The 27,233-nt window shown below is 33.0% G+C and overlaps 1 protein-coding gene across 3 annotated transcripts in view; it reads left to right on the forward strand.

The window, feature by feature from the left end:
* Positions 1-27,233, forward strand: part of VPS13A (vacuolar protein sorting 13 homolog A) — a 194,256-nt gene that overhangs the window by 3,430 nt on the left and 163,593 nt on the right. For all 3 annotated transcript variants that reach the window (XM_019736649.2, XM_019736650.2, XM_019736651.2), the window contains exons 2-5: positions 14,211-14,254; positions 16,159-16,201; positions 19,918-20,013; positions 20,273-20,374. In XM_019736649.2, the coding sequence (XP_019592208.2) occupies positions 14,211-14,254; positions 16,159-16,201; positions 19,918-20,013; positions 20,273-20,374 (285 nt within the window). The remainder of the gene's footprint in view (positions 1-14,210; positions 14,255-16,158; positions 16,202-19,917; positions 20,014-20,272; positions 20,375-27,233) is intronic.

The following is a 27,233-nucleotide window of genomic DNA, read 5'->3' on the forward strand; positions in this document are numbered from 1 at the left end:
TTGGGGTATATACCTAGAAGTGGAATTGCCTAGTCTTATGGTAACTAACCTTTTAAGGAACTGCCAAACTCTTCCAAAGTGTTTTATTGTCCAGTATTGAGAGTTCTTTAAATATTATGGGTACAAGTCCTTTGTCAGATATGTGATTTGAAAATATTTCCTCCCACTCTTTTTCAAGTTTGTCTTTGCATAGCAAAAGTTTTAAATTTTGATCAAGTCCAGTTTATCAAAAATTCTTTTTGAGTCATGCTTTTGGTGTTGTAGCTATGAAATCTTTGCTTAATCCGAAGTCACAAAGATCTTTCTCCTACATTTTCTTCTACAAGTCTTATAATTGCATATTTTAGATTTAGATTTCTGATCTAATGTGTATACGATGTTTTATAGGTTGAAGGTTGAAGTTCATTTGTTTGCATGTGGATGCAAATGTCCAATTGTTCTAGCACTATTTACTGAAGAGAATATGCTTTCTCCATTCACTATCTTAGCACTTTTGTAAAAAAAAAAAATCGGTAAACTTTATATTGTGTGGGTTTGTTTTTGGATTGTAATCTGTTTCAGTGATCTGTGTGTCCATCTTTTCACCAGTATCACACTTGTCTTGATAACTGTAGCTTTAGAGTAAGTCTTGAAACAGTTGTATGATTCCCTCTAACTTGGGTGTTTATCACATTTAAAAAATAGCATGTTTTAATGTATAAAAGTTGGTTATATTTTGATAAATGAAACTTTAATAGTTGGAAATTTTTTTTTTAAATCCTTTGAGAATTTAAAAAAGTAATTTTTGAAAATTTAAGAGGATTTAAAAAACATTCTTTGAAAATGTCAATAATAGAAACTAGATGCTGCATAGGAAAAATGTTGATTATAGACTTAATATATTATAGTCTAATATCAGAAGGACCTATTAGTTTTAAATGTATGCTTTTGCTAGGCTTCTGTATAATCAGCTAATTTCACTTTTAGCATATTGATAGTATTAATTAGTTTCAGGAGTTACATGGATGGTTTCAAACCTAATAATGAATGGGTAGTGCTTTGAAAATTTGTTTCTGAGATGTTTCTTTGGAAATTAGAATCCATGTTTCGTTAGAAATGTTGTCATATATGAAGAGTCTCCAAAAATCTATTTTAATTTAGCAGAACAATGATACTGTACCAGGTCCTATACAGTAAGTAAATTGAAGTGTGGAAGCATCTATTTTGTGTGAGAGGAAAGAGGAATTGAGTTTTATGTCAATTCATGGAAATTTTGATGTTGGTAAAGTGTACTTTTTATACACTGCCATTTACAAGTCTCCATCTTTCCTATATATCAACTACTTAGGTGGTAGTGCTTCATAGGCTCATCGAAATTCGTCTCCCAACTTTCCAAAGCAATTCAGCATCTCACATTTCCTTCAAGAGCTAGGCCATAGGTGCTTGTTATAAACACAGATTTTTGAACCACTTCCCAGATTATAATTCATTTATCTGGAGTAGGATATCAAAATAAAGATTAAAGAAAAAACAAAACAAAAACAAATGACGTGGGATTGTGATGCACAGCTTTAGGTGCATTTTAAGAGCACTTTAGGGCAAAAGTATTAGAAATTCACTGGCAGGAACAATAGTAAGTGTGGCTTGTGTTACAGAATTATAATTTGTAACACAGGGAGTACCTGTACTTTATAGCCTCTTTATATTACAGTAGTCTCCCCTTAATCTGTGGGGCATACATTCCAAGACTCCCAGTGGATGCCTGAAACTGAGGATAGTACTGAACCATATACACACACACACAATATGGTTTTTCCTATAGATACACACATACCTCTTCATTTAAAGGAAGCACTTATGGCTTTTCTTTGACATTCTGAACTGCCAGCAGCACTACTCTTGTGCTTTGGTGCTGTTATTAAGTAAAATAAGGGTTACTTAAACACAACCCCTGAAATCCCAAGATGGTTAAGGGGCTAATGGGTGGACAGCATATACAGAGTAGCGGGGATACGCTGGACAAAGGGATGTTGACAGAGCAGGACAGCATGAGATTTCATAATGTTACAGAATGATGCACAATTTAAATCCTATGAATGACTTCTGAAATTTTCCAATTAATATTTTCCAACTGTGGTTGAATGCTGCTAACTGGAACCACAGGTAACTGAAACCAAGGAAAGTGAAACCTGGGATAAGGGGGGACTACCGTGTGGTTTTCCTCTTTCTCCCTCTTTCTCTTGTTTTCTCCAAAATTAAAATACTTGGACAAATTTGCACTATTTTTTTTAAAATGCCTGACATCTTGATGTAACATTAGAAGCTCAGCTTTATTTTTTAACTAACTTCATACTCTGTTTTTTAAACGTTAATTTTTCAGTTTTCTCTTTATAAGAGACTCTTATGTTCAGTAGCGACTTACTGCATATCCCTAGTATACCAGTGGCTCTGTGGGAAGATGAAGATACAGTTCCTGATTTTAAGGAGTCATTCTGTGATGGGAATATACTGGGGAACCACACAAATGGTTGTTATATTCTAGTGGTAATTACCAATTCTAATTTCTTAAAACATTATTTTTACCTTTATGTTCCAAGATACTTTCATAGAACTTTAGAGTTGAAAGGGAACATTTTATTATGAAGTGTTCAAACATAACATCAATTTTATAAGATTTTACAGCCCATGATTATATACCCACAATCTAGACACTACCATCATAAATAGCTTTATTGACTTAAAATTGACATGTAGTAAATGTACATAAAGTCTACAATTTGATAAATCTTGGCATATGAATGCACCTGGGAAATCGTCATCATGATCAAGGTGTGAACATATCCATCACACCCAAAAGTTTCCTTGCCCTCATCTCCAGAGGCATCCAGTATTCTGATTTATTTCCCTGCAATACATAACTCTACTCCTGGTTTGTTGTGTTTTTCCTTTTTAAGATTGATTTTTCTGCATCTGTTGATATGATCATACGATTTTTCTTTTTCAGTCATTGATGTAAAGGATTGCATGAAGTAAGTTTTTCAATGTTGAACGAGCCTTTCTTACCTGGAATAATCCCACTTGCTCGTGCTGTATCATTTTTATATATTGCTAGATTCAATTTGCTGATGTTTTGTCGAGGATTTTGGCATCTGTGTTCATGTGAAAGATTGGTCTATTTTTTCCTTTTTTTGTAATGTCTTTGTCTGGTTTTGGTATAAGGGTAGTGCTGATCTCATACATGAGGTAGGAAGTGTTCCTTGCTTCTCTTTTCTCCAAGAAGTTGTAAGGGATTAGTATCAGGCTTTTTTCCCCTCAATGTTTGGTAGAACATTATTGAAACTATCTGGGCATTATGCTTTCAGTTTTTAAAGATTGTTAATTATTGATGCAACTTCATTAATAGATATGGATCTATTTAGATTATCTGTAGTTTTTTTCTTGTGTGAGTTTTGGTAAAATGTATCTTTCAAGGAATTTATACATTTCATCTAAGTTACAACATTTGTGGGCATGTTTATATATTCCTTTATTATTCTTGTAGTGTCTATGGGACCAATAGTGATGGCCCTTCCTTTCATTTCTTATATTAGCAAATTGTATCTTTTTTTCTTTCTTCCTTGACCTGGTTAGCAACTTAACCAGTTTTATTGATCTTTTCAAAGAACCAGCTTTGGGTTTCAAAATTGATTTTTCTCTATTAATTTTATATATTGATGTGATTTCTGCTCTAATTCTTATTATTTCTTTTATTCTGCTTGCTTAGGATTTAATTTTCTTTTTCTCCTAGAATTCTAAGGTGGAGGCTTTGATTATGGATTTTAGATTGTCTTTTCTAATATACACATTCAATGATATAAATTTCCCTCTAAGCCCTGCTTTTGCTACATATCACAAATTTTGATAAGTTGTGTTTTTATTTGATTCAAAATATTTTAAATTATTTTTGAGATGTCTTCTTTGACCTATGTGTTATTTAAAACTAGTGTTTATTTAATCTTAAGGTATTTTGAGATTTTGCAGCTTTCTTTCTGTAACCGATATCTAGTTTAATTCTGTTGTGATCTAAAAGCAAACTTTGTATTACTTCTATTTCCTTAAATTTGTTAAGGTATGTTTTATGGCGCAGAGTGTGGTCTGTCTTGGTAAAGGTACCATGTGAGCTCGAGAAGAATATGTTTTCTGCCACTGTTGGATGAAATTCTCTATAAGTTTCAGTTAGATCCCTTTATTTTTAATTCGTGTGTTTATATTTAAAATAGGTTTCTTGTAGACACCTTATAGCTGTGTTTTTTTAATCCACTCTATCAAGTCTCTGTCTCTTAATTGGCACATTCAGACTATTAACTCTTAAAGTGATTATTGATGTAGTTGGTTTAATGGATTTATAGCTATTCAAATCTGTAACTCTTTTCTATTTGTTGCATGTCTTTCTTTGCTTTTTAAAATCTTCTTCCCCTCTTTTTCTGCATTCTCTGGTTTTGAGCATTTTGTATTACTGATTTTTTTCCTCTCTTAGCATATCAATTATACTTATTTAAAAATTTTTAATGGTTGCTTTAGAATTGCAGTATTCATTTAATCTAAGTCTACTTTCAAATAACACTGTACTGTTTCATGTACAGTGGAGGTACTTTATCACAGAGTATTCCATTCCATCTCTTCTGCCCCTTATAATGTTGCTATCATTCATTTCACTTATCCATAAACTGTACTCACTGTACTGTTGATATTATTATTTTGAAGTTTTCCATTAGATCATTCACAATAAGGAAAATAAAAGGCTTAATTTTACATTAATTTATTCCTTCTCTAATGCTTTTGCAGATCTGAGTTTCTGACCTTTATCATTTTCCTTATGTCTGAAAACTTTTAATGTTTCTTGTAAGGGAGGTCTACTGGCAACACATTTCATCAGTTTTTGTTTGTTTGAGAAAGTCTTTATTTCTCCTTCACTATCATCCCTCCATTGAAAAAAAATTGTGGTAAAATACATAAAACATAAAATTTATCATCTTAATTAACTATTTTAAGTGTACCGTTCAATGGCAGTAAGTATATTGTACAACCATCACCAGCATCTATCTTTAGTACTCTTTTTATTTTGCAAATTGAAATACTATACCCATTAAGCAATAACTACCCATTTCCTTTTCCCTCAGCCCCTGGCAACCACCATTCTATTTTCTGTCTCTATGAATTTGACTAGTCTAGGTACCTCATATAAGTAGTATCATACAATATTTGTCTTTTGTGTCTAACTTATTTCACTTAGCATAATGTCTTACAGGTTCATCTGTGTTGTAGCATACATTAGAATTTCATTTTTAAGGCTGAATAATATTTCATTGTACGTATATACCATATTTTGTTTCTCCATCAGTGGACACGTGGGTCTCTTCCATCTTTTGACTATTATGAATGATGCTGCTATATGTGTGAGTGTACACATATCTCCCTGAGTCCATGCTTTCAGATATTTTGGGAGTATACCTACAAGTTGAAGTGCTGGGTCATATGGTAATTCTGTTTTTATTTTTATTGATAGTAGCCATCTTAGCCATCCTGATGGGTGTGAGGTTTGTAGCTCATCATTTTAATTTGCATTTTCCTAATGATTAGTGATGTCGAACATCTTTTCTTGTGCTTATTGGCCACCTGTAGATCTTATTTGGAAAAAAAAATGTCTATTCAAGACCTTTGGACAGGCTTTAATTTTTGTTGTTGTTGTTTTATTGTAGGAGTTCTTTCTATAGTCTGGATATATGACTTGCGGATATTTCCCCCATTCTATGTGTTGTCTCTTTACTGTTGATAGTGTCTTATAATGCAGACAAGTTTTTAATTTAATAAAATCCAAATCACTGCTTTTGTTGTTTCCTATGCTTTTAGTGTCATATCCAAGAAATCATTGCCAAATCCAGTGCCATGGACCTTTTCACCTGTGCTTTCTTCTATGAGTTATATAGTCTAAAGGTCTGACATTTAAATCTTTGATCCATTTTGAGTTAATTTTTCAATATGGTGTAAGGTATGGATCCAACTATGTGTTGCATGTGAATACCCAGTTTTCCAACAACACCTTTTGTTGAAAAGACTGTGCTTTCCAAATTGCATGATCTTGGCAGCCTTTTTGAAAATCATTTGACTGGATATGTGAGTGTTTATTTCTAGGCTCTCTATTCTATTCCAGTTGTCTAAGTGTCTGTGCCAGTACCACACTGTTTTGATTACTGTGCTTTTGTAGTTAAGTTTTTAAATCAGGAAATGTGAAACTTCCACCTTTCTTTTTCTTTTTTTCAAGGTTGTTTTGACTATTTTGGGATCCACTGGGATTCTGTATGAATTTAAGGTGAATTTTTCTTTTTCTGCAAAAAAAAATCGGGATTTTAATATGGATTACATTGAATTTGTAGGTTGCCTTAGGTAGTATCGGCATCTTAACAGTATTAAGTGTTCCAATCCATGACCATAGAATGGTTTTATTTATTTATTTATTTTTAATGTTTGTCTTTAATTTCTTTCAGCAATGTTTTATATTTCAGGGTACAAGACATTTCACCACCTTGGTTAAAGTTTTTCCTAAGTATTTTTTTTTTTTTTTTGGATGCTATTGTAAGTGAGATTGTATTCTTAATTTCCATTTCAGATCGTTCATTGTTATTGTATGGAACCAACTAATTTTATGGAAGCAACATTCCTCATTTATTTCAAGAGTTCATTTATTCTAACAGGTTTTTTTTGGGTGGAATATTTGAGGTTTTCTTCATATAAGATCATGTTGTCTGTGACTAGAGATGATTATATAAGGTCATGTTATCTGTGACCAGAGATAATTTTACTCCTTCCTTTCCAATGTGGATGCCTTTTCTTTTTCTTGCCTAATTGCTTTGGCTAAGACTTGCACTACTGTGTTGAATAAAATTGGCAAAAGTGAGCATCCTTATTTTATTCCTGATGTTACTGAAAAAGGTGTGTCTTTAACCATTGAGTACGATGATCATTGTGGACTTTTGATATATGGCCTTTACTATGTTGAGATAGTTTCCTCTTATTCCTATTTTGTTGAGTGTTTTTATCATGAAAGGGTATTGAAATATTTTGAATGCTTTTTCTTCATCAGTTGAGAAGACCATCTGGTTTTCTCTTTCATTATGTTAATGTATTACATTGATTGATTTTTATATAACGAACAATCCTTGCATTGCAGGAATAAATTGTATTGAGTCATGGTGTCTAATCCTTTTAATGTGCTGTTGAATTTTGTTTGCTAGTATTTGTTGAGGATTTTTGCATCAGTATTCATTGAGGATATTGATCTGTAGTTTTCTTGTGGTGTTTTTGTCTGGCTTTGGTATTAGATTACCATGTTTGCCCAAAAATAAGACCTAGCAGGACAATCAGCTCTGCTGTGTCTTTTGGAGAAAAAATTAATATAAGACCTGGTCTTATATTATATTATATTAGATAAGACCCGGTCTCATTTCACTATAAGACTGGGTCTTATATTAATTTTTGCTCCAAAAGGTGCATTAGAGCTGATTGTCTGGCTAGGTCTTATTTTCGGGGAAACGTGGTAATGCTTACTTTGTAGATTTGAGTTTGGAAGCATTCCCTTCTTTTCAGTGTTTTAGAAGAATTTGAGAGGATTGTTGTTTTCTTTTAAATGTTTCGTAGAATGCACCAGTGAATCCATCTGGCCCTGGGCTTGTTGCTGTTGTTGAGAGGTTCTTGATTACTGATGAAATCCCTTTACTAATTACAGGTCTCTTCAGATTATTGATATTTTCATGATTCTTTAGTGGTAGGAGTATATATCTAGTAATGTATCCATTTCATCAGGTGATCTATCCAATTTGTTGATATACAGTTCATGGTACTCTCTATAACCAGTTTTTGTATCTGTGAAATTGGTAGTACTGTCCCCGCCTTAATTTTTTATCTTAATTATTCAACTCTTTTTTTTTTCTTGGTCACCCTAGCTAAAGATTTGTCAATTGTTTTGATTTTTCGAAGTACCAACATTTGATTTCATTGATTTTCTCTGTTGCTTTTCTCTGTTTTGCATCCCTGTTCTAATCTTTATTATTTCAGCCATCCTGGTAGCTTTGGGTGTAGTTAATCTTTTTTAAAATTTATTTTAGGTGCAAATTTAGGTTGTTGATCTGGGATATTTCTTTTTTTTTTAATGTAAACATTTACAGCTGTAAATTTCCCAGGACTGCTTTTGCTTCATCCCATAAGTTTTGGTATGTTGTGTTTTCCTTTTAATTTTTCTTGTTGTTTTTAGTATGTGTGCTGCTGAAGCGAGCACATAATTTTTCTTGTTTTTAATTTTTTCTTGTCCCTTCAGATTACAGGTCTCTTCAGATTATTGATATTTTCTTGTGATTTCTTTTCAGATTTTTCTTGTGATTTCTTTTTTGACTCATTGCTTGTTTAGTGTTTGTTAGTTTTTACATATTTGTGGATTTTTCAGTTTTCCTTCTGTTGATTCCTAGATTAGTTCCATTCTTATCAGAAAAGATACCATATATTATTTCAGTCTTTTAAAATTTATTCAGATTTGTTTTGTTGCCTAACATATGACCTATCCTAGAGGATGTTCCATGTGCACTTGAGAAAATTGTGTATTCTGCTGTTGTTGGGTAGAATGTTTTGTATATGTTTGTTAAGTTCAATTCATCTACTTCCTTGTTAATACTCTGTTGGGTGTTTGTATCCATTATTAAAATTGTGTATTGAAGCTTCCTACTATTATCATAGAGCTATCTATTTCTCTCTTCAATTTTGTCAGTGTTTATATCATGCATTTTTGAGCTCTGATATTTGGTGTGTATATGTTCACAAATATATCTCCTTAGTGAATTGACCCTTTTATTATCATATAATGCTCTTCTTTGTCTCTTGTAACAGCTTTTGACTTACATTCTCTTTTGTCTAATATTAGTGTAGCCATTTCTGCTATCCACAGGGGCACCGACATTTTGCAGGCATTTGGTTATTGCAATACTATGGACCCAAACACGTGGTTTGGACCCAAATACTGCGCAGCAGAAGGCAATGGAAAAACACTCCTGCATTATCTTGTTATGTTTTTCATTTTGTTGTGCCTCAAAAACCCTATGATAAGATGGTCCAAAATGAGATACGAGCTAGTGCTGAAAGATGAGACTCCCAGGTGGGAAAGCACTCAGTTACTGGGGAAGAACAGAGAACAAGTATGAATAGCATTGGTGCTAATGACCAATTCTAGATAAAGCCAGAGGGACGTCTAGCAGCTGATGTACACAAAGGTGAAAAGAAAGTATGATGCTGCACAACATGTACATTTACAACATAGAATGTAAAGAACAGAAACCAAGGGAAAGTGGAAATTGTAAAGCAAGAAGTGGAACATCTAAATGGTGCAGTGGTTGGTGGTAATGAACTAAAGTGGCCTGGAATGGACCATGTACCATCAAGCAACTGCAAAGTGCTCTACTCTAGAAACGACAAACTCAGAAGAAATGGAGTAGCTTCACTAGTGAGGCAAGATGCAATGCAGGTAGTTAGGGGCTACAATGCAAGGTCTGACCAAGTAATACCGACCAGCTTCATGTCTATGCTCCCAGAGGCTAAAGAAGATGAGGTTGAAAGCTCTTATGCATGTATCCGAGAAGAAATTGATCACACACACCCAAACAAGACATGCTGATAATTATAGGTGACTGGAATGCAAAAATAGGAAATTAGGGGTCAGGAATGAAGCAGGAGATTAGCTCATGAATTTCTGTGAAGCCAGCAATGTGTCCATTGCAGACACGTGCTTCAAATAGCCGAACAGATGACTGTATACATGGACATCACCAGAAGGCCAGTACAGAAGTCAAATAGACCGTAATTGGGAGAAGGAGATGGAGGAACTGTATTCTCTGTGCCAAACAAGAATAGGAGCAAATTGTGGCACTGATCACAAACTGTTAATATTAAACATTAGAATAAAGCTGAAGAGGAGCACTAAAAGAATTGTAGTGCTAAAATGCAATGTAAATAACATTCCAGATGGATTTGAAGTCCACAGAAAAAACAGACCGTTAAACTTGATTGACTGAAAGCCAGAAGAACTGTGGATTGAAACTAGAAATATTATTAGGGAAGCATGAGAAAAGACAAAAAGCTGTAAAAAGGAAGGAAAAATTGAGATGGATGATGGAAGAAACACTAAAAATTGTTAAAAGGTCAGGCAAGAGGTAAAAGTAAAAGGTGACAAAAGTGAGGTTAAAATCCTGAACTTAAGTTTTAAATGACTATCATGTAGAGATAAAGAGAACTATTATATTAATATAAGGAGCTATAAGAGAGCAACAAAAAAGGAAAAAAGGAAGATCTCTACCAGAAGACTCAAAAACAAAAGGGAAATTCAAACCTAGACTAGGGATGCTGAATGACCAAAAAGGAAGCACATTATCTGACAAGGAGAAAATAAAGGGATGGTGGAAACAGTATACTGAAAGTCTGTACAGAAGAGACAAAAGGATGACAGAAACCTTTGAAGAAGATTGCTATAAGGAAGAACCTGTAATTCTAGAAAGTGAAGTGAAAACTGCTGTGAAATTATTGGGAGGAAGTAAATCACCAGGGGTAGATAGGATAGTGATAGAACTATTTCTAGCCACAAAGACTGAATCTATCAAAATCCTAACAAGAATATGTCAACAAATATGAAAAACAACAATGGCTTACAAACTGGAAATGGTCAATATACATTCCAATTTTTAAGAAAAGAGAGGCCAAAGCTAGCAGTAACTATAGGACCATTGCTCTGATTTCCCGCACAAATAAAGTGATGCTCAAGGTGACACAACAAAGGCTTCTAGCTTACATGAAACAAGAAATGCCAGATGTTCCAGCTGGATTCAGAAAAGGAAGAGGTGCTTGAGGTATAATTGTGAACATTCATTGGATACTGGAGTGCTCCAAAGAATTTCAGGTTAGTCTTATGTTTTATAGACTACAGTAAAATCTTTTATTGTGTGAATCATGAAAAGCTGTGAGTTTCTCTGAAAGAAATGTGTGTGCCTCAGCACTTGATAGTTTTGATGCATAACCTGTATTGTGGGCAGGAAGCCACTGTGAGGACAGAGACAGAATGGTTTTCTATAGGTAAAAGTATCAGACAAATGTCCCTATTTGTTTAATCTGTATGTAGAACATATGAAAAACTGTACTAGACTCAGAGGAAGGAGTGAAAATTGTTGGAAGAAATATCAATAATTTAAGATACACAGATGACATCTTACTTGCTGAAAGTAGCTATGGATTAAATTACTTCTGATAAAGGTGAAAGAAAAAAGTGACAAAGTGACTGCATTTGGACATCAAGAAGACGAAAACAACTACAGAAGAAATACACAACTTTAACATAGACTATGAAGATATCAAAAATGTCAAAGATTTTGCTTACCTTGGTTCACTCATCAATTCAAATGGAGATGGCAGCCAAGAAATCAAAGGAATGCGGAGACTTGGAAGGTCAGCAATGGAAGAATTAGGAAAAATCACGAAGAGCAAAGATGTGTCATTAGAAATCAGGGCTAAGATCATCCACACCCTCACTTTTAAACTTAACTGTGTGGATGCGAAAGCTGGAGAATGTAGAAGCCTGTTAGGAAAAAAAAAAAATCATTTGAAATATAGTGTTGGAGGAGAGTTCTATGGATACCCGGAACTGCCAGAAAGATGAACAAGTGGGTCCTAGAGCAAATTAAGCCTGAAACATGGCTGGAGGCAAAAATGACAAAACAGAAGCTGTCCTACTTTGGAGACATCATGAAAAGGTAGGGTTCTTTGGAAAAGATAATAATGCTGCGAAAAATATAAGGCAGCGGGAGAAGAGGAAGACCAGATATGAGATGAATTGACTCCTTAAAAAGAAGCCATAGGTATGAGTCTCCAGGAGCTGAGCAGGGGTGCTGAGGACAGGACATTGTAGCCATCACTCATTTATGGTGTCTCCAGGAATTGGAGCTGACTCAATGGAACATAACGCACACACATCTCTGCCTTCTTATTTGCATGGGAAATCGTTTTCCATCCTTTTTCTTTCAACCTATGTGTGTCCTTTAGAGCTGAAGTGAGTCTCTTGTAGACACCATATAGGGGGATCCTGTTTCATTTTATTTTTTAAAATCCATTCTCCCCACCTAGGTCTTTTGATTGGTGAGTTTAAACTATTTACATTAAAGTAATTACTGATAGGGAGGGACTTTGTATTGTCATTTTGTTAATTTCTCTTTGTCTTTTAACTTTTTGTCTCATTTTTTCCCCTTATTCCCTTTGTGTCTAGTCAGTTATTTTGTAGTGACAAGTTTTGATTCCCTTATTTCCTTTTGTATATTTGGGAGATATTTTCTTTGTGGGTCCACAGGGATGACATACAATATTTTAATGTTATAACTATTTTAAGCTGGTAGGAACTTAACTTTAATTTCATATAATAACTCTAGTCCTTTATAGCTCGCCTCCCCAACTTTGTTATTGATATGACATTTTAATATATTATGTACCTATTATGTACCTATTAACATGACTTATAATTTAAAAACATCTTTTGCCTTTTAAATCCTATAAAGGAATAAACAATGGAATTACAAAGTAAAATTATAATACTGTTTCTTATATTTTCCCATGTTTTCACCTTTACTGTAGAACTTTATATTTTCAATGGCTTCAAGTTACTACCTAGTATTTTTTCAACTTGAAGGACTCCCTTTAAAATTTCTCGTAAGGCAGAGCTGCTGGTAATGAGCTCCCTCAGCTTTTGGTTGTCTGAGAGTATCTTAAATGTTTCCTTATTTTGGAAGTAGATATGTTTTGCTTGATATAATGTTCTCAGTTGACAGATTTTTTTCTTTCAGCACTTTAAATATAATACCCCTGTTTTCTGGCTTGCAGAAATCCACTGTTTCTGCTGAGAAATCCACTGATAATCTTATTGAGGAACCTGTGTATATGTCAAGTCACTTTTTCCTTACTGCCTTTAATCTTTCTTTGTCTTTGATTGTCATGTTTCTTGGTTGAGATTCTTGGATTCATATATCCATGTCTTTCCTCAAATTTGGGAGTTTTTGGATATTATTTCTCCAAATAAGTTCCCTGACCCTTTCTTTATTTCTCCTCCTTTTGGAATTCTGTAATGCATACACTTGATAATGTCCCATGAGTCTCTTAGACTATGTTCACTTTTCTTCAACTTAAAATTTTTGCTCCTTTTTATTTTCAAATAATTTGTCTTTAAGTTTGCTGATTCATTCTTTGGCCTGTTCAAGTCTGGTTTTGACTTTCTCTAGTGAATTTTTCAATTCAGTTATTTCTTGTACTTCTATTGGGGTGTGTGTGTGTGAGAGAGAGTGCGCGCGCTCGCATGTGTGCACGTGTGTGTGGTGTGTGTGTGTATCCCATCCTTATCCTTTATCTGTCGATGTACACTTAGGTTGTTTCCATATCTTGGGTATTATGAATAATGCAGCAATAAACATAGAAGTGCAGATATATTTTCGATATCCTGTTTTCCTTTATTTGTATACCCAGACGTGGAATTTCTGGATCATATTCAAGATTTTCCTTAATCTTTGATTTGCTTTAGTTTATGATATGCCTACATGTAGATTTTTTTCTTTTTTTTTTTGCTTGTTGTCTGAGCTTCCTAGATCTGTGATTTGGTGTCTTTATTATTAATTTTAGAAATTTCTCAGCCATTATTACTTTAATTTAGTTTTTTTTGCTTCTCTGGTTTTTTTTTTTTCCGTTATGCATATGTTATAGCTTTTACAGTTGTCGTACAGCTCTTGGACTTCTCTTGTATTATCTTTTTTCTTTCATTTTTCTGTTTGCATTTCAGTTTGGGAAGTTTATATATCTTTGAGCTTGCTGATTGTGCATTTAAAAAATTGCTCATATATTATGCTACCTTGCTAGGTTCATATTATTTGTATAATTCTGATTAAAATGCATAAACATTGAGCTACAATTGCAAAGGTCATAACTTACCAATAAATGATGTTTTGGTGAAACATGCAATCTTAGACTAAGCTGAAGAATGAAGATTATAGTTGCATTCTGTTTTCTGTCTTGTACATGATTTGTAAGTATCCTTCCTTAATGTGACATTTTAGGAATGAAATTTACCTAACTTTTTAAAATGAAAAATATTTGAATATTTCAGTTTTATTGTTTTTAATAATCTTTTTTAGGAGCTGTGGCCCTCAAGAATCTTGAAATTAAAGAAAATGCCCTGGTAGGTTTGACTATAAGAAATTTGTTAATGCATTTATCTATATAGACTTTTTCCTGATTTACTTTGTCACCATAAATCATTTAAGTTTGAGAACATTTTTTGAAAATAAATTTTGTAAAATGTGAATTCTGCGAAATGGACTTAAAAGCACAAACTGACATTATACTTTTCCCCATTTAAAAATATTTCTGGTATATCTTCCGATGTGGTGGTTTTATTTTTTTCAAATTTACTTATTAAAGTATAGTTGACAATGCAGTATTATATTAGTTTCTGTATGGTTTTACTTTAAATGGTTAACTTATTTCCCTAATCATCTTCAAGTTTTTTGTACCATTTTAGCCATTTTTTTACTATAGAATTGAGTGGCATTAATTACATTTACAACGATATGCAACCATCACTAGTATTTCCAAAACTTTTTCATTATGCCACAGGGAACCCTGTACCCATAAAAAATAACTTCTCATTCCCTATTCTCATTCCCTGCTAATCTCTAATCTATTTTCTGTCTCTATGAATTTGCGTGTTCCAGATACCTCATATAAATGAAATCATGCTATTTTGTCATTTTCTCTCTGTCTTGTTTCATTTAGTGTAATCCTTCAACGTTCATCGATGTTGTTTAGCCAGTATCAGAACATTTTTCCTTTTTATGGCTGAATAATATTCTCTAGTATATGCCACATTTTGTTTATCTGTTCATCTGTTGATGGACATTTGAATCATTTCTGCCTTTTGACTCTTAACAATCGATAATGCTGCTATGAGCATTGGCATGCACACATCTGTTTAAGTCTCTGCTTTAAATTTATGTGGGTATACCTAGTTTAGTTGCTGGATTTTATGTTTAGCCTTTTCAGGAACCACCCTACTGTTTTCCATAGCAGTTGAACTATTTTATATTCCCACTAGCAGTGCATGAGGGTTTCAGTTTCACCACATCCTTGACAACATTTGTTTTCTGGTTTTTTTTATAATAGCCTTCCTAATGGGTGTAAAGTTGTATTTCATTTTGGTTTTTATTAGCATTTCTTTAATGACTAGTAAGGTTGAGCATCTTTTCATGTGTTTTTTTTTTTTTGTTCTTTGGAGGAATGACAATTGATATTTCAATTTTTTTTTTCTTTTTGGTCAAGTTGTATAGTTCTTTGTATATATTGGAGATTTACCCTTATCGGTGTGATTTGCAGTTGTGTCCCCCCATTCCATGGGTTGCTTTATGACTCTGTTGAGTGTGTTTTGATGCACAAAAGTTTTTAATTTTGATGAGATTGAATTTATCTGTGTTTTTCATTTGTTGCCTGTGCCTCTGGTGTGATATCAAAGGAGTCATTGCCAAATTTTACCTTATTTTTTTTCCTAAGGGTTTTATAGTTTCAGTTTTTGTGTTTATATCTTTGGGCCATTTTGAGTTAATTTTTGCATATCGTATAAGATAAGGGTCCAACTTCTTTCTTTTGCAGTGGGTATCCAATTTTCCCAGCACCATTTATTAAAAAGGTTACCCCTTCCCCCATTGAATAAGGAACATTTTTTTGATGATATTTTTTGCAAAGTGGAGTTTTAATCTCCCTACAAGCACAAGTTGACAGTGGAATTTCCCACTTTTTTTTTTTTTTTAAATGTAAAAGAAGTAGTGATTCTGTTATGGGTAACATATGTGGTCAGTATTACTGTAGAACCTTTCCACTATTTATTTTAAAAAGATCAGTCTCCCTGAATTTTATGTATTTGAGAACAATAATCCAATTATATGTATATTTATAAATTTAAATAAGTATTGAAGGTAAAGACAAGGTATAACTTATACCTTTTAATTCTAGGAAGAAAAAGCAGTCATCTATTTTGCTGAACTGTATATATATATATATTAATGTTTTACATTTATATATTTTTTGCAGAGTCAACTGGATGTACCATTTAAAATTAAAGTTGGTCATATAGGTAAGCTATGTTTATTATTTGAATGTTCTCCTTGCTGGACATGCAATCAGAATAATATGCCTAGTATTTCTATAATGTGATATTTTTAATGTTTCTGAGCATTAATTGAAAATGTGTTTTTATCTAGGTAGAGCTTAATTGTGTAACTTAAATATACCATGTGGTCCATATATCCCTTGCCCAATACCTATGAAATTATACATGTTATTAGATGTTAAAAATGAATTGAGAGACAGAGTGTTAAATCTAATAGCATAACCTGCTCAGTTCTTAGGTTTCTGACTAGTTATTATTGATGAATTCTGATTGGGCCTGGATATGTGGTATAAGGAGTAGGGTCTGGATTATCCAGACGTTTTGGCTCAGGACCTATCAGAAACCGAATTTCTGCTCTGGAAGTTGTCTAGGCTTCCGGGAAATATTGTACTAGTTGTTTTTCTGTATTATTTTCCCAGTGTTCATAGTTTACATTTCAAGTGTATTGGTTGAGCAAAAAATGATTGGAATATGACATTTTAACATGTTTAATAGATACATGTATGTTTGATTTCTTAAATTATGTTGGCTTACTGTTTTAACTTCATTTTTTGAATTACTGTTTAAATTTTATTGCTTTACATATTGTGCAAGATGATAGTGTCGTTGATACTTGGAAGTATATAGATATATTTTGTTATATAGTTTGTGTAGTATGATTTATATAATGTTATTTCAACGTATTGGTGTCACTTAGGGAACAAGACATTCTGAAGCTTATATAAGTTACATGATTAATGTCTCCATAATTTTGTGCACTTATGATTGTTATTAGACCATTTGCTTGACAAAGTTTTCATCATCATATATTGCTACAGTTCAAATTCTCTCTTCCCCCCCTCTATTTAAAGACAGTTTAGTATAAATAATGGAAAACATGTCACCCAATACTTTTCTAGCTAACATTTATTTTTGCATATTTCTATATGATTTTTTACATGTGTACATTTTAACTACTTGTAATCCTGGTATATGTATGATTTCATATTCTATTTTTTTCAGTTAACATTTAATAAAGATTTCTCATAATCCATGTTGATTTGACCTCATTTAATTATTGTGGTAGTATAATCCAATGAATACATATTTGGACATTGTAGAGTAATCCTGTGTTTCCATAGGTACAACAATATTACAGTAGTATTTTCATGTAGCTTTTAAAATTTTTCCAAAAGTTATTGAATTTTATAATTATGGTTATTGTATTTCAGTGTTCATAAATTTAACGTCAATTCAAGAAAATTAAATAAATGTATGAGAGGAGATAGATCTGATTTCATTTCGAGTCTTTCTTCCTTTTTTCTTGCCTAACCATGCTTAAAAATAATAAGGTAATATTCATTGTTAATACAAGATAGTGGAACATACACTGCACTAAATACCTAATATACAAGATCATTTTGAGACTCATTTAAGGTGTTGTTGCAACCTGCTATTCTTTAATATCCTTTTTTTTTTTCTTCTATACATATGTTTCTCGAGAAGAAGTGGATTTAATCTTTGTTTTATTCACACACTTTGCACAATACCTACAATGTATAGTAGGAACATAATTTGTTGCATAAAAAGAAGTACATGTTTCCAAATGACTGATACAGTAATAAAACCAGTTTTATAAGAATGTAGTGTCCCCTTGCTATTATTGAGTATTGTTAATATTACTGATCTTTAAAAGTTTTCCTCATTTAGAATGAAGAATTATACATATATATCAAATATAAATACTCATATGTTTTTTAAAAGTAGTTGTCTTTAGGTAGAAGATTCTTGGAATTACCTTCATTTATATTTTTCTGAATTTTCCAAATTTTCTATAAGAAGCCTACATATATTGAGAGAAAAAAGTTTAGTTAAAAATAGATTTAGGGATGAAAATGCTACATTATTAATTTTATAAGTTTCTTTTGATTACTTAAAGCTATTTAGTCACTGTTCTCTGTACTTTAGTTCATTTTTTTTATTATTAATGTATGTGTGTATATGTATGTAGTCTGCTTGATAGTATTTATAAGTAAATTATGTCAAATTTGTCACAGTTATTTTTCCATCTCATTCCATTTTGGTTACATTTTGGACTGTGCAGAAATTTGAAATGGTCACTATCTTCTCTAATTCCAAAACTTAGAAAGTTATCCCTTTTTTTAGAAATCAGATGTTTTTCCCTGGATTGTGTGGTGAAATCTTTTTCTCAATTGGGGTGTTTTAAAAACATGGATTATGGAATGAGATAGGTCTAAGTAGAGTTTTTCCATTTCCAAATTACTAACCAGTTAATATGGTAATAGTGTATTTAATAATCTTTCCCTTCTCCAATTATAGCATCTATTTTTAAATTGAGACTCATAATTTCTAAAAAAATTTTAAATATTTTAAAACTATTATGGAAATTTTCTAAATATATAAAACTAGAATCAGTAGTATTATCAGCCCTGTACATAGTAGTATTTTTTCATTCAAGAAATCGCTAATGTTTATAAAAATACTTTGCTATTAGATTGTGGTAAAATAGTCTCATTAGTTTGAATAATTTTCAAATATTGCGCATGATCCTTGACTATTACCAGAAAAATTTGTGTGTACATACACTTATGATGATTATCACACACATGTATATTACCATACATACAGTCACGAGCTGTATAATGACATTTTTGTCAACTACAGATCACATACACGATAGTAGTTCTATAACATTATAATGGAACTGAAAAATTCCTACTGCCTAGTGATGTCATAGCTGTTGTAACTCACGTATTACTGATGTGGTTGTGGTGATGCTGGTGTAAACAAACCTGCTGTGCTGCCAGTTGTAATAAAAGTATGGTACATAAAATTATGTACAGTACATAATACTTGCTAAAGGTAATAAATGACCATGTTACTGGTTTATTTATTTACAAGACTTTGCCCTCTACTTTTTCTTGTTATTTTGGAGTGTACTCTTTCTACTTAAAACAGTTTTTTTTTTACCTTAAATCAGTATGCCATGTTACACCAGCAGCAGCCTCATACATCTGCTTACTGTGTCTTTTGATTGCATCATTTTTCCTTGTGCTTGATGTAATTTTGTGTTGTTTTTTACAGTAACATGCTCTACAGGTTTGTAGCCTGAGAGCAATAGGCTATACCGTACAGCCTAGGTGCATAGTAGGCTATCCCATCTAAGTTTGTATAAGTGCACTCTGTGATCGCACAATGATGAAATTGTGTAATGAATTTCTCAGAACGTGTCCCCGTCGTTAAGCTGCACATGACTGTATATGTTAATATAACCTCTATATATGAAAAGTACACACACAAAGTATGTAATCTACCTATTTTAAAGTGTAAGGAAAATACTTATAAAGATTTAGAGTAAGAATGGGGAAATTCAAAGTTACAATATCAAGGATTGTTGATTAATGGTAGAAGAATAATAGTATGTTTGTGATACAGATTGCCATAAACAGAAACTTGTAAATATTTCGGATATCATTCAGTAGATTTTCCAACAGTACTAATACAAAAATTTCAAATTTTCACAACAAACTTGTTGTTTTCAGTTGTAAAATAGCTTTCTGTAAAGTGACTGAGCTTGTAATGTTAAAGGCCACTTTATCTCTTTTAATGCCTGACAGAAAATAGTCTGACAGTAAATGTAGGTTAAATGAATAATATTTTTTGTCTTTTTTAAAATGTAGGTAATCTTAATCTTACAATTCCATGGAAACACCTTTATACTCAACCAGTTGTAGCTGTATTAGAAGACATTTATTTACTCATAGTGCCTTCTTCTAGTAAGTCAAATTTTAAACATTGTAATTTAAGTTGCTTTTTTGTGCATGGGAATTCTTTATATTTTATAATTACATTTGTTCAAAATACTTGGATTTTGGAGAGGTTTTTATATTTAAATTTATATTAGGTAATTCATATTAAATTGGTGTTTAAATTTTTGCAAACTTGGAAATAGTGATTATTTTCAAGAATATTCTTTGGAGCTAGTATATTTAAATTTAAGGTAATTAAGAGTCTTCTTTTTTATGATTCCTGTAGTAATAAAATATGATCCTTTAAAAGAAGAGAAGCAACTCTTGGAAGCAAAGCAACAGGAGCTAAAAAGAATAGAAGAAGCAAAACAAAAAGTAGCTGATCAAGGTAAACAAAACAATAAATAAGAATGGTAATAAGAAATGGGTAAAAGACCTAAGTATTGATCACATTTGAATATTATTTTTCTCTGAAAGCACTGAGATTACTTAACAAATAATGGGAGAATCTTATTACTTGGGGCATTTTAATGTAGTATGTGTTTTATCATGTTTTCAGAAATTTAACTTACAGAAATTTATGTTAGGGCAAATAATATACCTAGCTTATAAGGGTAAGGTTTGGTTTTAACTATAGTAATTAATTTGGTCAAGTATGTTTTCTTAACTTTCTAGCTTTTTTATTTTCCTTATATCAGTTCTTCACCTTTTGGATATACTTAGTCGTTTGGTATATTTATATTTTCTCAAATCTGTTTACTTACCTTCTGGCTTCACATCCTTTCCTAGTCAACCTAGACCAAGGTCTATTACTTCAACCCCTTCTTTTGTCTGTGGTAGAAATGTCCTGCAGAAATTCCTTTTTCCTTTGTGCTGTGTGTAGTGCCACCAGCTACTTTTTGTACTCAGACTCTAACTTCTCCCTCTAGTGAACCTTTCTTCTTAGCATGTAAATATACTGTAGCCTCTCTTCAAACATAAAATCATTTTCTTAAACTAGTCGTGTGTTTATCTTTTCTCTGTCCATTTAATAGTTAAGCATCTTTAAAACAAAACTGGATGTATACCGATTTCACTATTCTTGCCTTGCATTGTTATTTGAAAAATAAAAAATAAAACCCAATAACAAATGTTTTACCTGTTGACAAACAGGTAAAAAACATCGAAGGAGATTAACAAAATTCCTGGCAAGTCATCTTGTAATTATGCTTTCTTCTGTCATAGTTCTTTCATATCCTGTGTAGTCATTCATCCCTATCCTCAATCCTTTTTTTAGTTGACTCTGGGTAGTGAACACTCAATGCAATATATAGATGATGTATTATAGAAATGTACACTTGAAACCTGTATAATTTTACTAATCGTCACCCCAATAAATTTAATAAAAAAAAGAAAAAAAATATTTTTTATTGTGGCAAGCACATAACATAAAATTTGTCATATTAACCAGTTTCACTTGTACAATTCAGTGGTATTAAATATTTTATAATATTGTGCAGCCATCACCACCATCCATCTGTATCTCTCTTTTCATCTTACAAAATTGAAACTTTATACCCCTTAAACAATCCTCATTTGCCACCCCCAACACCCCCAGCCCCTGGTAACCACGATTCTACTTTCTGTCCTGATGATTTTTGACTCCTTTAAGTACTTCATGTAAGTGGTAGCATACTGTATGTCTTTTTCTGATTGGCTTAATTGACTTAGCATCTGTTTTCAAGGTTCATTCATGTTGTAGTATACAAGGGCTGACAATTAAGTTCGCGAACTTGTTGCAATGATGTTGCTAATCTTTTTTGATATCAGAGGGATTATTCATTATGAATTTGCACCAACTGGACAAACAGTTACCAAGTTTACTATTTGGAAATGCTAAAAAGGCTGTGTGAAAAAGACGACCTGAACGTTTCGCCAACAATTCATGGCTCTTGCATCACGACAATGCATCAGCTCACACATCACTGTCTATGAGGGAGTTTTTAGCTAGTAAACAAATAACTGTATTGGAATACCCTCCCTACTCACCTGATCTGGCCCCCAATGACTTCTTTCTTTACCTGAAGATAAAGTAAATATTGAAAGGAAGACATTTTATGACATTCAGGACATCAAGGGTAATACGATGACAATTCTGATGGCCATTCCAGAAAAAGAGTTCCAAAATTGCTTTGAAGGGTGGACTAGGCGCTGGTGTCGGTGCATAGCTTCCCAAGGGGAGTACTTTGAAGGTGATCGTAGTGATGTTCAGCAATGAGGTATGGAGCACTTTTTCTAGGATGAGTTTGTGAACTTAATTGTCAGACCTTTGTATGTCAGAATTTCTTTTTTAAAGTTGAATAATATTCCATTTTATGTATATACCACATTTTCCTTATCCATTTATCCATCTGTGGACACTAGGGTTGCTTCTATGCTTTAGTTATTGTGAATAATGCTGCTTTGAACATGGTGTATAAATATTCATTTGAGACACTGCTTTCAATTCTTTTGCATATATACCCAGAAATGGAATTCATGGATAGTATGTAATTCTATGTTACATTTTTTTGTGGAGTCGCTATTCTGTTTTCCACAGGGACTGGTACCATTTTGCATTCCCACCAACAGTATACAAGGGTTCCAATTTTTTCACATCCTTGCTAGCATTTATTATTTTCTGTTTTTTTTTTTTTTGATAGTAGCATCTTAAAGGGGATGAAGTGATATCTCATGTAGTTTTGATTTTCATTTCCCTAAAGATTAGTATTTGAGCATCTTTTTATGTGCTTATTGGCCATTACTATATTTTCTTTGGAGACATGTCTAAGTCTTTTGCCCATCTATTAATCGTTTGTGGGTGTTTTGGCAGGGGCCGGGGTGAGGAGAGGTGCGTCGGAGGTCTTTATGTATTCTGGATGTTAATTTCTTATTAGATATATGATTTGAAAAATTTCTCCTATTCTGTTGGTAGCATCTTTACTCTGTTGATAGTATTCTAGGATCCTAAAATTTTCATGAAGTTCAGTTTGCCTGCTTTTCTTTTGTTGCCTGTGCCTTTGGTGTCATACATGAAAAAAAATCATTGCCAAATCCAGTGTCATGCAGCTTTTGCCCTATGTTTTCTTATAGGTGTTTTATAGTTTTAGGTCTTAATTTAAATCTTAGATCCATTTTGATCCATTGTGAGTTAATTTTTATCTTTGTTGTTAGATAAGGGCCCAACTTCATTCTCTTACATGCGAATATCTGGATATTCAGATTTCCTAGCATCGTTTGTTAAAAATACTGTTCTTTCACATTGAATAGTCCAGGCACCCTTCTTAAAAATCATTTGACTTTATATGTGAGGATTTATTTCTGTGCCCTGTCGTCTTCATTCATCTATGTGTTTGTCTTTCTGCTAGTTCCACACCGTTTTGATTACAACTTTGTCCTAAGTTTTGCAGTCAGGAAGTGTGCTTCTTCCAGCTTTGTTTTTCTTTTCAAGATTGTTTTGTGATCAATAAATGTTTAACCACTATGCTGTACACCTGAAACTAATATAAAATAATATTGAATGTCAACTGTAACTGAAAAAAACAAATAATTTTTAAAAAGATTGTTTTATTTGAGAGTTCCTTGAAATTCCATATGAATTTTTGGATGAATTTTTCATTTATTTTTGCAAAAAATGTCATTGGTATTTTGATAGGTATTGGTTTGAATCTATAGATTGCTTTGGGCAGTATTGACATGTTAACAATATTAAATCTTCTAATCTATGGACAGGATGTGTTTCCATTTGTCTTTTTAAATTTATCTCAGTAGGGTTTTGCGCTTTTCATTATGTAAGTCTTTTACCTCCTTGTTTATGTTATTTCTTAAGTATTTTATTCTTTTTGATGTAATGGGACTTCTTGTAATTTCGTTTCAGATTTTCCATTGTTTGGAAATAGACATGCCACTAATATTTTGTGTTGACTTTGTATCCTGCTGCTTTGCTGAATTAGCTTATTAGTTCTAACAGGTGTTTTCTTTTGTTTTTGGAATATATATAGTTTTATTTACATAAGATCATGTTGTTTATGAAAAGGGATAATTTTATTGTTTCCTTCCCAATTTGGATGCCTCTTATTTATTTTTTCTTTCCTAATTATTCTGGCTAGAACTTTAGTACTACTATGTTGAGTAAAAGTGACAAAAGTGGACATCCTTAGCTTCGAGGTAAAGCTTTCAGACTTTCACCATTGAGTATGATGTTTCCTGTGAGTTTATCACATGTGACCTTTATTATTTTAAGGTAGTTTCCTTCTATTCCTAATTTATTGAGTGTGTTTATTATGACAGGGTATTGAATTCTTTCAAATGCTTTTTCTTCATCAGTTGAGATGATCATGTGTTTTTTCCCCTTTATTATGTTAATGTGGTGTGTTTGATTGATTTTCATATATTGAGCCAATCTTCCCTTCTAGGAATAAACTGTATTGAGTCAGTGTGTAATCCTTCCGATGGGCTTTCAACCTTTGTTTGTTAATATATTGTTGAGGATTTGCATCAATATTCATTAGGGATATTGAGCTATAGTTTTTCTGTGGTATCTTTGTCTTGCTTTTGTATCAGTTTGGAAATATTCCCTTCTCTTCAATTTTTCTTTTTTTTAATAAATTTTATTGGGGAATATTGGGGAACAGTGTATTTCTCCAGGGTCCATCAGCTCCAAGTCGTTGTCCTTCAGTCTAGTTGTGGAGGGCGCAGCTCAGCTCTAAGTCCAGTTGCCATTTTCAATCTTTAGTTGCAGGGGGCACAGCCCACCATCCCATGCGGGAATCGAACCAGCAACCTTGTTGTTGAGAGCTTGCACTCTAACCAGCTGAGTTATCCGTCTGCCCCTCCAGAAGCTCAGTGATAGCTGGTTGTCTTCAATCTAGTTGTGGAGGGGGGAGCTCACTGGCCCAAGTGGAAATCGAACCAGCAATTCTGTTGTTCAGAGCTCGCACTCTAACTAGCTGAGCCACCTGGCCGCCCTCCCTTCTCTTCAATTTGTTGGAAGAGTTTGAAGAGGATTGTTGTTCTCTTTGAAATGTTTTGTAAAATTCACAGTGAAGCTGTCAAGTCCATGGCTTCCTTTTGTTGAGAGGTTTTTTTTATTACTGATTTGATCCTCTTATTACTGTGTTTCCTCCAAAATAAGCCTGGGTCTTATATTAAGTTTTGCTGCGAAAGACGCATTAGAGGCTTATGTTCAGGGGAGTCTTTCTAAAAATCATGCTAGGGCTTATTTTCTGTTGACTGGCAACCGACTGCCTCAGCTGGGGGGAGCCCAAGACTCGTAATACCAGCATGGGCCAGGGAGCTGTGTTCTACACAACTAGACTGAGAAACAACAGCTTGAGCCAGAGTGGGGGGAGGGAGGTAGTAGTAGAAGCAGGGGGAAGATTTTCTCTTTCACTTTTGAACATTTGATTATAATGTGAATTAATGTGGGACTCTTGAGTGCTGCTTACATGGAGTTCTTTGAGCTTCTTGGATGTATATTATGTCTTTTTTCAAATTTGGGAAGTTTTCAGCCATTATTTATTCAAATGCCCTTTTTCGCCCCTTTCTCTTTTCGCCTACTAGGCCCACAATACATATATTAGTTCACTTGTTGGTGTCCCTCAGGTCCTTTAGGCTTTGTTCCCTTTTCTTCAATATTTTTTTCTTTCTGTTCCTCGGACTTGATAATTTGCATTATTTTATCTTCAAGTTCATTGATTCTTCTGCCTGTTGAAATCTGCCTTTGAATCCCTCTGGTGAATTTTTTTCTTTTTGTTAGAGTAATTTTCTGCTTCAGAATTTGTTTAGTTTCTTTTTAGGTTGTCTGTCTCTTTATAGATACTTGCATTTTATTCATACATTGTTTTCTTGACTTTCTCCACATCTTCCTTTAGTTTTCTGAGCATTTATATGATACTTGTTTTAAAGTCTGTCTAGTAGATCTGTTAGCAGGTCTTTTTCTGGAATAGTTTTTGTTGATTTTTTTCCCTTTGAATGAGGGTGTTCTGGGAATAAAAAGAATGTATCAGATCCTACTGAGATGTCAGGTAAATTAGGATTAGGAAATAATCGCTCATGACATGAAAGTCATTGGTCACCGCAAAAATAACTATTTTGATTGAGTGATGATTGCAGAGAAGGAGCTTGTATTTCTTCCAAAGTTGGAGGCAATGTCATTTGCTAATAGTAAAGAGAGCAGTGGAAGGGTTGCTGGAACTTTCACGAGAATGAGAAAAGTTTGAAATAGTTGTTCTAGAGAGTGTGAACAAATTGACTGAAGAAATGTAGTAAGGTTGCTGGTTGGTGGAAGTTGGTGATTACTAATTTATAGTAATTCTAATCTGTCCTGTTGTGATTTTTCTCCTCCAATATTCACCTGTCAAGACATAGGCATGTTTATGTAAAAATAAGATAGTTGGTTTTACTCAGGGTTGGAGATTTATTGACAGAAGAAAATGAGAAAAAAAGAGCAAAGAGTTTAAAGTGTTGTTGAAATGATATTTTAATGGAATCAGAGTTGGATAAGGGAATCAGGAGGAAACCAGTGGATAGTGAAAGAAAGATTTAGCATTTAATTGAATGTACAAATTTATAGAGCAAAGAATTTTTTTAGGTAGTAGTGAGATTCACAGATTTAAAACTTAAATCTTCAAAGATCTTATTTATACAGTCTCTTATTAATTCTAAAGTCTTTATATTCAAATATATTTACTTTTCTCTCATTCACTTACACTTGCCTTTGATGTACGGACTTATGATATCTTTATTTACTTTCCTTAAGCTACGGCTTTATTTACTTTCCTTAAGCTACGGCTTCCTGGGCTATCTGAATTAGAGAGTAATAAGTAGGTAATTAGAGAAAAATCATGTGTATGTGCAGGGGGAACAGGACTAGAAGGAGGAAAGTAGGTATCTTTCATTGGCATTTTCAAGTCACAGTGGGGGAAGGCACAGTAACTAATGGTTATCAAAGGCATATTAAAAAAGAAATTAGGAACCACAATTCTTTATTCTTTCTGTTCCCCTGAAAAATATTGAAACTGGAGATAGTAAATGTAGTTTTCAGAAAAAGAAATGGTGGACTTCCTTCAGCCTTGATTGAAAGGAGAGAGGGAAAGGATATTATATCTTCCTATTTTGTATTCATCTGAGGGAGGGTCATATTCAACTATTTATACACCTAACCACAGACAACTTACGATGATATCACTGATTTTAAGGGAGATTCCTTCTTTGCTGCTCTGATTTTT

This window comes from Rhinolophus sinicus, linkage group LG04 (genome assembly GCF_036562045.2).
Source record: "Rhinolophus sinicus isolate RSC01 linkage group LG04, ASM3656204v1, whole genome shotgun sequence".
In the NCBI taxonomy this organism is placed as follows: domain Eukaryota; kingdom Metazoa; phylum Chordata; class Mammalia; order Chiroptera; family Rhinolophidae; genus Rhinolophus; species Rhinolophus sinicus.